The 14414-nt window shown below is 38.6% G+C and overlaps 1 protein-coding gene across 5 annotated transcripts in view; it reads left to right on the top strand.

Moving 5' to 3' along the window:
* The window catches only part of MYPN (myopalladin), a 110074-nt gene that overhangs the window by 45393 nt on the left and 50267 nt on the right, over window positions 1–14414 (top strand). For all 5 annotated transcript variants that reach the window (XM_025434502.3, XM_035715365.2, XM_035715364.2 and 2 more), the window contains 4 exons: window positions 2382–2557; window positions 5024–5075; window positions 8242–8356; window positions 9588–9659. In XM_025434502.3, coding sequence (XP_025290287.1) covers window positions 2382–2557; window positions 5024–5075; window positions 8242–8356; window positions 9588–9659 — 415 coding nt within the window. The remainder of the gene's footprint in view (window positions 1–2381; window positions 2558–5023; window positions 5076–8241; window positions 8357–9587; window positions 9660–14414) is intronic.

Consider the following 14414-nt stretch of genomic DNA (forward strand, 5'->3'; position numbering starts at 1 on the left):
TATTAATGGTGAGAGGGAGAGAGTAAAACACTGAATGGTTAGAACTGAAATTATAGTAAAGATTAACAATTGCCAGGATTCCTTGATTTTTGACATTGAATAGTCCTAACACCTTCTCACTTAATTACTTTTTATTATGATGTTGATGAATAATCATTATTTCAAAAAATGAAAACAATATAAAAAGGGGTACACTGAGATATCTCCCTCCTATCCGTGTTCATCCACCTTATTTTCCCTCCTTCCCAGTAGGGAGCCAGCTTTGATTTTCATTTCAATCTTACCAGTTTTCTTTATACAAATGCAAACAACATGATTATATCTTATTTTTTGCACCCCTGTGCTAGTTTCCTTGGGCTATTGTAACAAAGTGCCACAAACTGGGTGAAATAAACTCTGTTTTGGAGGTTAGAAGTCCAAAACCGAAGTGTCACCAGGACCATACTCTCTTTGAGACTCTTGGCAGACTTCTTTCTCATCTCTTCTGGCTCATGGTGGTGGCTGTCAGGCCTTGGCATTCCTTGGCTTGTAGCTGCCTCACTCCAATCCCTGCCTCTGCCATCAAATGCCATTCTCTCTGTGTCTCTGTCTTCACATAGGATTTTCCTCTTCTTAAAGAACCCCATTCATACTGGATTAGGACCTATCCTAGTAGTTTCATTGTAACTAGATTGTGTCTGAAAAGACCCTATTTCCAAATAAGGTCATATTCCCAAGTACTGGGGCTTAGGACTTCAACATATCCTTTGAGAAAGGATAATTCAACCCGAAACAACCCACATTTTTTTTTACATAAATATTCCATATTCACTATTCTGTACCTCCCTGTTAAATTTTTAATTATATATCTTGTGGTTCTTTCCATATCAATGCACAGTGATCTTTCTCAATCTCTTTATACAGTTGCATAGTGTTCCATTATGTGGCTGTATCAGTTTGTTTCATAAGACCCCTAGCTATGGACACTGAAGTTGTTTCCAGTCTTTCACTACTTAAATGAGTAATGTGTGCATTTGCCATTTTGTATGCAAGCAAGTGTATCTGTGTGAAAGATTCCCATAAGTGGAATTGTTGGGTCAAAAGATGAACACATCTGTAATTTTGGCAGATATTGCCATATTCTTTTAATAGGGGTTGTACTATTTGCATTCATACTAACAGTGGATGACACTCATCAAACTTTTAGAGTTTTGCTAACATGTTACATGAGAAATTGTATTTCTTTATTGTTTTTATGTCTTTTTCTCTTTTTATGCACCTCTACATTTTTAAATATTTATTTATTTATTTATTTGAGAGAGAGAGAGAGAGAGTGCACATGCACATGCACATGCAAGCAGCATGAAGGCAAAGAGAGGGAAGGGCAGAGAAAGAGAACTCCAGCAGACTCCCCACTGATCAGGGATCCCAATGTGGGGCTAGATTCCACAACCCCAAGATCATGACCTGAGCCAAAATGAATAGTCAGATGCTTAACTGACTGAGCCATCCTTAACTGACTGAGCCATCCAGGCACCACTAAACATTGTTGTATGTATTATTTTATGTAAATTCTTAGCCAAAAAAAAACTATAACAAAAATTTCTAACCTCAGATATATAGATCAAAATAAAATACCAACCTATAGAAACAATCTTAGGTTATTAGCCACTGTGGTGCCAATACTGAAGAATATGACCCATCCTCATTACTCTGACAACTCAAGTAATGGAACAAAATAATTTTCATTTAGCTAGGTTAGATGCAATCTGATAGTTGGGAATGAGTGCATTCAACCTCATGAAATTTTAATATCCCTTAGATTCTCTCCAAATAAGAAAAGGAACATTTACTTAACACATAGTATAGGCAGCTATACATCTTTTTAGGAGAAGCCAAATTCCACCTCAAAGACCCTTCTCCTTGTGATCATTTGTATTTGCTTTCTCATCCATCTTCTTTCAGTTGTATCATTCTTTTTTTTTTTTTTTAAGATTTTACTTATTTATTTTAGAGAGAAAAAGAGAGTGCAAGAGCAGGGGGAGGAGCAGAGAAAGAGGGACAAACAGATTCTGTGCTGAGCGTGGAGCCTGACTCAGTGCTCCATCGCACAACCCTGAGTTCATGACCTGAGCCAAAGCCAAGAGTCAGGCACTTGACCGACTGAGCCACCCAGGTGCCCCACTCAGTTGTATCATTGTTAATATGAGCCACTTTCTAATTTCCTGAATAAAGTGTCAGTATAGTCTGAATACTGATAACTTTTCTCATTGTTATAATCAAATTATATCATTTAATGTTCTGATTCCAAGTTTTCACAGTTTTCTTCTTAGTGAACATCTGGAGCATCTATGTAATTAATTTTCACACTTCAGTCATGTGCAATATTTCCTTCTTTGCAGGTGGTACTGTGAAGGCAAGGAGCTTGAAAATTCCCCAGACATTCATATTGTCCAGGCAGGAAATCTGCATTCACTGACCATTGCTGAAGCCTTCGAAGAAGACACAGGACGCTATTCCTGCTTTGCTTCTAACATCTATGGGACAGATTCAACCTCTGCCGAGATTTATATAGAAGGTAAAACAAGATACTCTTAGAGCATAGCACTTACTGGTAAGACATATACTTATAATAAATATTTATCGAAGGCCTATGGTACCACCACACTCTTCTAGGCAGTGGGGGACAATAGTAGTGAAACAAGTAGACAAAAGTTCATGGACAGATGGAATTTACACTTCAATGAGAGAGATAAAAAATAAATGAGATAAATAAATAAAATATGTAATATGGGAGGTATATGAAATGGTTCTGATTACCAATTCCAATACGTGTGCAGTGTGTGAGGTTGGGTATCCTACAGCTTAACTCACTATTTACCTGGATACAGTGTCAGATCTAAGAGGTTAAGGGCTTAGTTCTACAAGACTGCTCCTGCCTCACTTCAGATGCCAATCACAAGTATTAGGTCCCCCAAGTTATCCACAACTTCTATCTCACTTAGCTACAAATCAGAGGTTTCAACAACCCCCTCTTTGAGTTCAATTAATTTGCTAGAGTGCTTACAGAACTCAGGGAGACACTTATTTATATTCACCAGCTTATTAAAAGATATGATAGAGGATCCAGATGAACAGCCACATGAAAAGATAGATAGGGTGAGGTCTGAGAAGGTCTGGGGTGCATTGAGCTTCTATACCTGCTGAGTTGAGGTGTGCCTACACTGGATGTATTTGCCAACCTGGAAGCTCTTCATACTGCTGGGATTTTATGGAAGCTTCCTCATGTAGCATGATCAATTATTATCTCCATTTCCTACCCCCTCTTCCTTCTCAGTAGGATGGCAGATAGGGCTGAAAATTCGGAGCTTCTAATCATGGCTTGGTTTTTCTGGTGACCAGCCCTCATTTAGGAACCATCTAGAGTCACCTCATTAGAACAAAAGATGCTCTTGTGCTCTTATGATTTAGGAGTTTATAAGAGTTTTAGGAGCCCTGAGGGGTTCAAAGACAAATATTAGAATAAGATATGTTCATGACTTAGGAAATTATAAGAGTATTAGCAGCGCATGCATGTGTATGGGTGTGGAGTGGGGCTGCAATTCTACAGATAGGGTGGTCAGGGAATACTTCACTAATCAGGTGACATATGAGTGAATCCCTGGAAAAAAAGGGAGGGAGCCACAAGTATATTCAAGGGAAAACCACTCCAGGTGGAGAAATCACTAAGTACACACCGTGAGGTGGAAGTGAGCCTGTGTTTAAGTATAGAGATGAACCAATGTGGCCAGGATGGAGCAAAACAAGGTAAAAAATAACAGATGAAGTCAGAAGTCCAAGATGGGGTAGAGGTGGGAGGATGCAGGTGAGCAGATTGTATTGGTCTTTGCAGGTCATTGTAAGGACTTTGGCTTTTACTCTGAGGGAGATGAGAAGCTGTAGAGGATTCTGAGCAGAAATGTGACCCAAGCTGGCTTAGCTTTTAATGGGGTTACCCTGGTTCCTGGTAGAGAATATACCTCAGAGAGTCAAGGATACAGGCAGGGAGACTATTTGGGAGCATTGAAAGGCATTTACATCAGTGTCAAATTTACATGACTAATTTTAGGGACAAAATCAATTTGTGTTTCTTATGTATCTGCCTAAGTTTTTGTTCCATTTTATCTCATCTCTGAGTTTTTCTGAGGACTATTTTTTAGCACTTTTATCATCTATAATACCTTTTGTATGCCTTGGTTTTAGCATTTAAATATTGTATTATTTTGGTATAAGGGCTCATTCACCAACTAGATTGTAAAGCTGGGAGTGTTTCATTCTTTTTTATAACTTTAATACCTTAGGTATTACCAAATACATAGTGAATTTTTGATAAACATTTATTGAATATATGCATGAATAATGACAATAATGAATAATGCATGATAGAAGTGTGTTGCATGTTTTTATCCTCAAATTTTTAGAGTACAATAAATACCTCCAGATTTAGCCCAGTTATATCTTCCTGGAATTCACTATCTTGAGAAGTAAATCCAAGATCAAAGCTTTTCTATCAGTGCTGAGATTGGATTGCTGATTTTTTAAATTTCTGGCAACAGAGCTTCAAACACCCCCACTCCCAAGATGAAGTATGACTTGTTAATATTAGGGCTGGGCGGAAGAGCATCCACCTACACCTGCAATGTTTAGAATCCAATGTAATCCCTCCTTTTATTTAATCTGTGTAGGCCAAGAGCAAGAGGATTTACGGACAGCATAAAATGTCTGCAAAAACTGCTCTGTTAGAGGCATCGGCAGGTGTTTTATATACCAGAACATGTGGCATTTGGGCCAGTTAATTTGAACTTTGTCGCTAACTAGCCATATGACCTTGAGTGAGTCCTTCAACTACTTAGGGTCTATTTTCTTATTTGTAAAATTGGGTGTTATTGTAGAAAATCACTGAGTTCATATCTAGGTCTAAAGTCCCATAGGTCTTCAAATGCCTAGAAACTAGTTTAAAAAATTATCATCTTAAAGATTTCATGTCTTGTTTTTACTTTTCCAGGGGTTTCTTCTTCTGACTCAGAAGGGGACCCTAACAAGGAAGAGATGAATCGGTAATTCTAATTTCTATCTTATAGCTTTAACATTCTCAGATCCTGAGAAAGCTGCTAATTGGTTTAGTAGAACTTGAAAAGGGTAGACCTCAAGAAATACGTATTGAGTGGATTTAGAGAACTCTACTTCTTTTGCTTTAAGTCTTGTCTAACAGATGAATTTTAATATTCCTAATATTTTAAAAATGTGATATCACTTATCATCATACTTATATCATCATGCTATATCATATTTATATCTATAAAGTAAAACGCAAATAGCCCAGTGCTTCAAAAAAAATCTTGTTTTGTGACTAAATAATAATATTCATAAGGACACAAAACCTGGTTAACCTAAATTATATGTGCGAGTGATCTGAGTAAGTCATAAGCATTTTGTTAAACAATTATACCAAATACTGAACAAAGATATCCTCCATTCTTTAATTTCCCCAACCATCAACTAAGCACCTACTCTATACCAGATGCTTCATTAGACGCAATGGATAATAAGAAAAATCAGATGCTTCCTACCTGTGAGACGTTCACAGTCTACTAGAGGGAAATATATAACAAATATAGCAAGAGATATATGCCAAGCATATAGACAGTAAAAGTAATAAAGTGTAATAGACTATGATGTAACCATGAGCAGGATATATAGGCCTTGGTACAAAGGTCTCTTAATTGTTTGGAGAAGGAATGAGAGATCAGGAAAGGCTTCACAGAGTTGGTGACCTTGAGCTGAGTCTTAAAAGAACAGTAGGTGGACACCCCCAAACAAGGAAGGAAAAAGCATTTTCAGGTAAAGGAAGCTGTGACAGAGGGATGGGACCTGAAAACAGATAGAACATCCATTCCCTGAGATCACCTGAAACAAACAGCAACATTTGGAAGACTGGTTAGAGCTGTTGACTGTGTTTGCAAATTCTGTCCTCCCCTACAGAGGGAAAGCGCCTTAAGGGCAGAGGTCATGTCTTATTCTTTAAAATCCTTTGCGTGTGCTTACCTTGGATCAATAATTTGCTTTTAGCTTTTGTGCAGATATGAAAACTCATAACCAGAGTAAACAATTTCTCCCGTTTAATTCTCTTCCTTATTCTCGTGGCTTTGGTGCAATTCCTCCTTCTTTCCTGACTCTTTGTGCCAGTCACCTCCTTACAGTTGCTCCAGCCCTTTTCTCTCTTTTACAGTCTCCAAACTACAACCAGTTATTCTCTAAAAGATAATTCTGATCCTATTATTTCCCTGACTTAAAAAAAATATTATCTATGGGAAAATAAAAACCAAGCACAAAATGAACAACATTAAAAAAATTTAACATGACATATAAAGCCTGATTGAGTAGAGTATTAATGTGGCTTTTCTGACATCTCAGGCTCTCTACACTGCTCCCATCTCACTCAAGCAATGTACATCATTGCTTAATGTACATACACTCCTATGTATTCTTCAAGGCCCAGTCAAGTTCTCTAATAAACTCCTCCTCCATTGCACATTTCTTACTTCTTCCTCAAGGCTCTCATAACATGGTTTACAAGCCTACTGGGTAGGAATTTTGATATACAAATTTAAGCAAGAAATATTTCAGTTGATTATTTTCTTTAAATATGCTTTTGGTAGATAGGATTTTTTTTAAAAATATTTTTATTTATTTATTCAAGAGAGACACAGAGAGAGAGAGAGAGACAAGAGACACAGGCAGAGGGAGGAGCAGGCTCCTCGCAGGAAGCCCGATGTGGGACTTGATCCCAGATCTCCAGGATCACGCCCTGGGCTGAAGGTGGCGCTAAATTGCTGAGCCACCTGGGCGGCCCGGTAGGTAGGATTTAGCTTCAGTTCTGTGTAAAGGACACCAAAATAATAGTAACTTAACACAGATATTTATTTCCCATTTACATAAACATATGGATTTGGCTGATAGAGTGGCTCTACATTTCACTGGGTTCCAGTTGGCTTCTAGCTTCGTCTCACATCTTAGTCTTAGGAAGGAATAAAGGGCATTCCCACTCCCTTCTTAAGATCATTCTCCTTAGATAACATACATCACTATCCTTCAAGTCCCATGACCAGAGAGAAGTCATGTGGCCATACCTTGCTTAATGATGGTCAGGAAATCCAATCTTTACTTGGAATGGTCATGTAAAGAAATCAGGAATTCTATTATTACAGAAGAAAAAAATGGATTCTTTGGGGACACTGATAGTTTGTATATCACTATATAATTCTGCTTCTGAGACCCCACCCTTCTTGGCTGGGAAAAAATTCAATCATTCATTGTGGGGCATCCCTTTCCCCCTCCATAGCTGTGCAGATGATAGATATAGACATAGTCATAATGTTTATATTAAACTGCTCCAAACATCTTACACGAGTTACCTTATTTAATCCTTACAAAGTAAGAATTATTATTTACCCATTTTAGAGATGAAGAAGCTGAGGCAGAAGGAGGTAACAGCTGGACAAAAGGGAAGCCCATCCTGTCATTAATCCCTACAGAATATGGGTGGGAAACCTAGGTCCCAGACCTCAAGGTCCTATCAAGTCCAGCGCTTTGTTGCTTCCCGACCCGCTTGGTACTGATATCTTTAATAAGACAGGGAACCCCTCTGAACTCTGGTTCTCCCTCTTGTCAGGTTCTCGGACAAGATTCTCAGACCTCTCTCTTCTCCACAGCAAAACCAAAATAATCTCCCTTCCACAGTTTTCTTATGAATATTTCCTGGCTCTTTTGCTCTTCAAATAATAATTTAATTTGCATAAACTTGAAGAACTTGTTGACTCAGGCTATTTCTGCTTTCTGCCATGCCAAAATCCCACAAGCAACGGTTTATAGCTGGCCTTTTACTTGGAAGGGAAGGGGGAGGAAAAATACAGAGGACAACAACAACAAAAATCTCAAAAAAATTATCTTCTGCACTTGTCTTGAATCTCAGTTAGTTATGAATGTGCCTGTGTCCCCAGCTGAGAGTAACTAACTCAAGGACTCTAGTGGCATGTTATCATCTTCCTGTTGACACTATCAAAGTGTGTAGCAAAGAAGTGTAAGCATTTGCAGAATATTGTTGAACAAAGATTTTTTATTACACCTAACTGTGAGAAGTGATGAGATTATTAGCTTTTCTGAAAGAATTTTCGTAAGCAATGATAAGTCTGTTTTAAAATCTATATTTTAATTATTTCTCAGAATCCAGAAGCCTAAAGAAGTGTCATCTGCTCCCACTACTTCTGCAGCCATTCCTTCAGCAGCACCCAAAGCCCATAATGTGGTGGCCCAGCCCAGTGTATCAACCATCCAAAAGGTACAAGAAACACAAGTGCCATGGACTGTGACGGGCAGGCACTGTGACCATGCCCACCTTGTATGGCATGATTGTATTCTCCTCTGTCACAGCTTCATGACTTTGGGCAATATGCTTCCATGGTCATGATAATTGCGATGTACTTCTGATGTAGGCTATCAGCGTTTCCTATTGTTTTGGGTACATATTCTCTAGCTTCATAGGCAAATTTCACGGGAAAAGAAACTCTTTATAAATTATTTTGTAATATGATATTCCAGCTTAATGAAGGGCATTGATTATGTATACAAAGAGTTGCCAGCTCTCCTACTGGCCTAGGCAGGAAACTCTGTATCATGTAACTCAGCTTCTTGGAGCTGCAAATAATTCTACTTTCTAAGATACAACTACCATGAAATGAGTTTTTAGAAAGGATTAAATCCTCTCATCCTTAATGATGATGATGATAATGATGATGATGATGATGATGATATTGTAAAAACATTCAAAAGATACAGAAGTATACTCGATAAAAATCTTGGTCAAGGTACTACTCCCATGCCCCGACTCCTCCAGGGTACCTTTTGTTAATAGTTTCTAGCAGACAGTTTCACGCGTTTTCTATGCATGTGTAGGAATATATATATATATAATATTTTAAAAATGTGAAATCACACTAATCTAAACACATTTGTAATATGTTATTGATATATTTATTTATGTATAAGTAAACATATTGATCTATGACTTTAAAAAAAAGTTCAAACAGTTTCTTATTTAATCCATTTGGTAATGCAGAGGGGTCACATTTTAGTTCTAATCCAGTAGTTTTCAAGCTGTGATCTGTGGAGACCTGGATTTTATGGAACTTCCTCAGAGGTTTAAGGTTATTTACAGGCAATAGAGCTTTCTTTGTGTGTTGAGGGTGGGCAGCACTTATTTACAACCACTGTGACCCCTCCTGGAAACCAAATCATTAGAATCATCATGTTATATTAGAATTGAACAGCAAGTTATAAGAGCAGATTTAACAAATGAAAACAAAAACGAAAAACAAAAAACAACCACCATTACCTAGAAAGAAATACAAGCAGTTCAGCATAAAGTCTGAAGTCTGTGATTCATAGACTTAGAAAATAACAGTCTTGGTTTTAGATTAATTGGAGGCACCAAATTCTGTAGATTTGTTCTATCTATCATCTAGGTAGTAATCATGGTGACAATGAATCTATTGTTGATTCCCTTCTAATAGTGTCAGAGCCCTACCAACTATCTGCAAGGATTGGATGGAAAACCTATCATTGCAGCTCCTGTGTTTACAAAGGTAATCAAAATATTACTTCTTTCTGTCATGGGTTTAAACATACCATACTACTCATACAAAATTGTTGGATCCCAGGTTTCCTGATTTAGCTTAGGGTTTTGGTCTTTTATAAGTACAGTGTAGGTTTGGGGGTTTTGGGTAGTTGTTACTATGTCACTACAAGTTCCAGATTTCTAATAACTTGTTTGCATAATGAGAGGAATGTCTTCCCCACTCACCACATTGATCTCTACAGCCATATTCTTGCTGTTAAATACAATAGCCATACCTGGGGGTCAGATGGTAAGTTTCCAACCACTCACTACTGCAGAGGTTTCTCTGGACTTTCAGAGGAATCAGGTTGCAGGCACATGTCTTTGGTGTTCAAGGAGATGGGAGTTAAATGCTCTTAGGAGGCTTAACAGAAAGGAACACACTAGGACAAAGAATTCTCTTTTTCTATTCCACGGTATCAACTGTTGCGGTGGCATCAAATTCTGGGTCTCGTAGTCTTTGTATTTAGAACTGGAAAATTTACTCACCACTTTCGCTTACAAATGAAAACACAAGGGAGGGCCAAGGACATGAAGCAGTTTATCCAATGTCATAAAGCTAGTTAGTAGCAGAATCCAGACTAGAAACAAGTTCTCCCAATTCCCAGTTGATTATTCCTTCCTTTATATAACATAGATTTTGTTTATGTGTTGCCCAAGACAACAAATTTAAAAGTGAAAATTGAGTCACATTTGATTTTTTTTTTTTTTGGTATTATGAAGACCACATGAATGGACTCTGTACCTGGAATATAGATTATTGTTTGTATGAACGCCAAACTTAGGCCCAAAGAGATCTTGTCCTGTCAGAGGTATGCTTTAGTTTAGAGCAGTGGTTCTCAATCTGAGTTAACTTTATCTCCTTGAGGGGCATTTTTAATGTTTGTAAATATTGGTGGTTGTCACAACAGGGAGATTATGCTGTTGGCATCCAGAGATGCTGCTAAATGTCTTCTAATGCATAGAATGACAGCCTTCTATGTGGTGTTCTGACTGAGTGGGGGCAAGTGGGTGTGAGTGATGAAAGAAATCACCCAAAGCAAAAGAAAGGAGATAGAAGTTTATTGACTACACTGCAAGGGAGCAGCAGGCAGGACAGCAAAGAAGAAACTATCTAGGACAAGGCAATAGTGAGGGGGTGTAGTTATAGAGTGGAGTGAGGGCATATGGGGTTTTCTCTTTTTTGGTAATCTTAGGAACTGTGCCAGGTAGTAAGTAGCCCATTGGTTGGTTAGGAACTATGGCTTACTGAGCCTGTTTGCACTGAGCTCGGTGGTTGCTGTCACCCTTCTGCTTTGGTCAAGTTTCTATTGCTCAAGCTTATTGCTCAAAAGCAGCTTCTACACCTCCCACAATAAAGAATTCTCTGGCCCAAATTATCAATAGTCCTGAGGCTGAAAAATCATGGTTCAAACCAAAATGGCAAAAACGGTATATTTCCCAATGACTATTAACCCTAAAGGAAGAGCTAAATGCAAAACTTCCGTGGAAACATCAGTTTTAGGAAAGTTCCATCATATCGGTTCATCCAAAATGGTTTTCCAAAATCAAGCAGAGTCTAGATTGAGACACATTTATCCATATCAGTTGGGCAGACATTCTTATGGGAAGCAAGATGCCTTTTGATTTTTCGGGTTTGTTTCTTATAATCTGCTTTTGGAATTTCAGCCTTGCTATTTTCAAAGACTTGACATAGGAAAGCAACATGTTTGTGACTTGGAGAATATAAGACTTTGGTGAAGAGTTATAAGTGGACCTTTGAATAGGGGTGTGTGTGTGTGTGTCTGCGTGTGCGTAATACAGCCAATAGTGCTACCTCTAATTGTCTCTTATTTCAGTAAGTCATCTAGTCTTAGAGCTTAAGTGCTGCAGAATTGGGACTTTTTAAAAAGATTTAATTTATTTATTTGAGAGAGAGCAAGAAAGAGAGTACGAGTAGGGGTGAGGGGCAGCAGGAGAAAGAGAAGCAGACTCCCCACTGAGCAGGGAGCCCAAAGTGGGGCCAGTCCCAGGAGTCTGGGATCATGACCCGAGCCAAAGGCAGATGCTTACTCTACTGAGCTACCCAGGTGCCCTGAATCAGAATATTTTAATTTTTCATGCCCTTTTGTCACACCCTAACGACAGTGCTGACTCTTCAAGGCAACTAAACTATAAAATAATTTATACCCAGTCCCAGCTGAAATCTCCTCTCTCCTCTTCCTCACCACCACCTGCTCAGCCAGACACCAGACAAGTGTCCTTGTCTCCTTCTACTCACTTTCAAAGCTTCCCAGGTATTCTGTCTTCCCTGCATCTGCATCCCCAGTGCATAACTTTTGTACATATAGCCACTAATAAAGCCATTTGCTTTTGTGTCCCTTCCAAGCACCTCAAAGGCTCTAATAGCTAGATAGAAGTCCATGAAGGAAATAATAGGTCCAAAGCTCTTTTTATTATTCCAATAAATCCAATAGGACTTTAGTGCTTACTTTTTACATTTAATTTTCATGGGCTACACAGCAAATATCATTCTCAATGGGGAAGCACTGGGAGCCTTTCCCCTAAGATCAGGAACAAGACAGGGATGTCCACTCTCACCACTGCTATTCAACATAGTACTGGAAGTCCTAGCCTCAGCAATCAGACAACAAAAAGACATTAAAGGCATTCAAATTGGCAAAGAAGAAGTCAAACTCTCCCTCTTCGTCGATGACATGATACTCTACATAGAAAACCCAAAAGCCTCCACCCCAAGATTGCTAGAACTCATACAGCAATTTGGTAGCGTGACAGGATACAAAATCAATGCCCAGAAGTCAGTGGCATTTCTATACACTAACAATGAGACTGAAGAAAGAGAAATTAAGGAGTCAATCCCATTTACAATTGCACCCAAAAGCATAAGATACCTAGGACTAAACCTAACCAAAGAGGTTAAGGATCTATACCCTAAAAACTATAGAACACTTCTGAAAGAAATTGAGGAAGACACAAAGAGATGGAAAAATATTCCATGCTCATGGATTGGAAGAATTAATATTGTGAAAATGTCAATGTTACCCAGGGCAATTTACACGTTTAATGCAATCCCTATCAAAATACCATGGACTTTATTTATTTTAAGATTTGTGTGGAATCAGAAAAGACCCCGAATAGCCAGGGGAATTTTAAAAAAGAAAACCATATCTGGGGGCATCACAATGCCAGATTTCAGGTTGTACTACAAAGCTGTGGTCATCAAGACAGTGTGGTACTGGCACAAAAACAGACACATAGATCAGTGGAACAGAATAGAGAATCCAGAAGTGGACCCTGAACTTTATGGGCAACTAATATTCGATAAAGGAGGAAAGACTATCCATTGGAAGAAAGACAGTCTCTTCAATAAATGGTGCTGGGAAAATTGGACATCCACATGCAGAAGAATGAAACTAGACCACTCTCTTTCACCATATACAAAGATAAACTCAAAATGGATGAAAGATCTAAATGTGAGACAAGATTCCATCAAAATCCTAGAGGAGAACACAGGCAACACCCTTTCTGAACTCGGCCACAGTAACTTCTTGCAAGATACATCCACGAAGGCAAAAGAAACAAAAGCAAAAATGAACTATTGGGACTTCATCAAGATAACAAGCTTTTACACAGCAAAGGATACAGTCAACAAAACTAAAAGACAACCTACAGAATGGGAGAAGATATTTGCAAATGACATATCAGATAAAGGGCTAGTTTCCAAGATCTATAAAGAACTTATTAAACTCAACACCAAAGAAACAAACAATCCAATCATGAAATGGGCAAAAGACATGAAGAGAAATCTCACAGAGGAAGACATAGACATGGCCAACATGCACATGAGAAAATGCTCTGCATCACTTGCCATCAGGGAAATACAAATCAAAACCACAATGAGATACCACCTCACACCAGTGAGAATGGGGAAAATTAACAAGGCAGGAAACCACAAATGTTGGAGAGGATGTGGAGAAAAGGGAACCCTCTTACACTGTTGGTGGGAATGTGAACTGGTGCAGCCACTCTGGAAAACTGTGTGGAGGTTCCTCAAAGAGTTAAAAATAGACCTGCCCTACGAGCCAGCAATTGCACTGTTGGAGATTTACCTCAAAGATTCAGATGCAATGAAACACCAGGACACCTGCACCCCAATGTTTATAGCAGCAATGTCCACAATAGCCAAACTGTGGAAGGAGCCTCGGTGTCCATCGAAAGATGAATGGATAAAGAAGATGTGGTTTATATATACAATGGAATATTACTCAGCCATTAGAAATGACAAATACCCACCATTTGCTTCAACGTGGATGGAACTGGAGGGTATTATGCTGAGTGAAGTAAGTCAATCAGAGAAGGACAGTGTATGTTCTCATTCATTTGGGGAATATAAATAATAGTGAAAGGGAATATAAGGGAAGGGAGAAGAAATGTGTGGGAAATACCAGAAAGGGAGACAGAACATAAAGACTCCTAACTCTGGGAAACGAACTAGGGGTGGTGGAAGGGGAGGAGGGCGGGGGGTGGGGGTGAATGGGTGACGGGCACTGAGGGGGGCACTTGACGGGATGAGCACTGGGTGTTATTCTGTATGTTGGCAAATTGAACACCAATAAAAAATTAATTTATTAAAAATAATAATAATTTTCATGGGCTAGTCAAAAGAACAGGTTTAGCTGCTTTTGTGTGATGATTCTAATACCTCCTTGCAATTAGATACTTT

This window comes from Canis lupus, chromosome 4, assembly GCF_003254725.2.
Source record: "Canis lupus dingo isolate Sandy chromosome 4, ASM325472v2, whole genome shotgun sequence".
Classification (NCBI taxonomy): domain Eukaryota; kingdom Metazoa; phylum Chordata; class Mammalia; order Carnivora; family Canidae; genus Canis; species Canis lupus.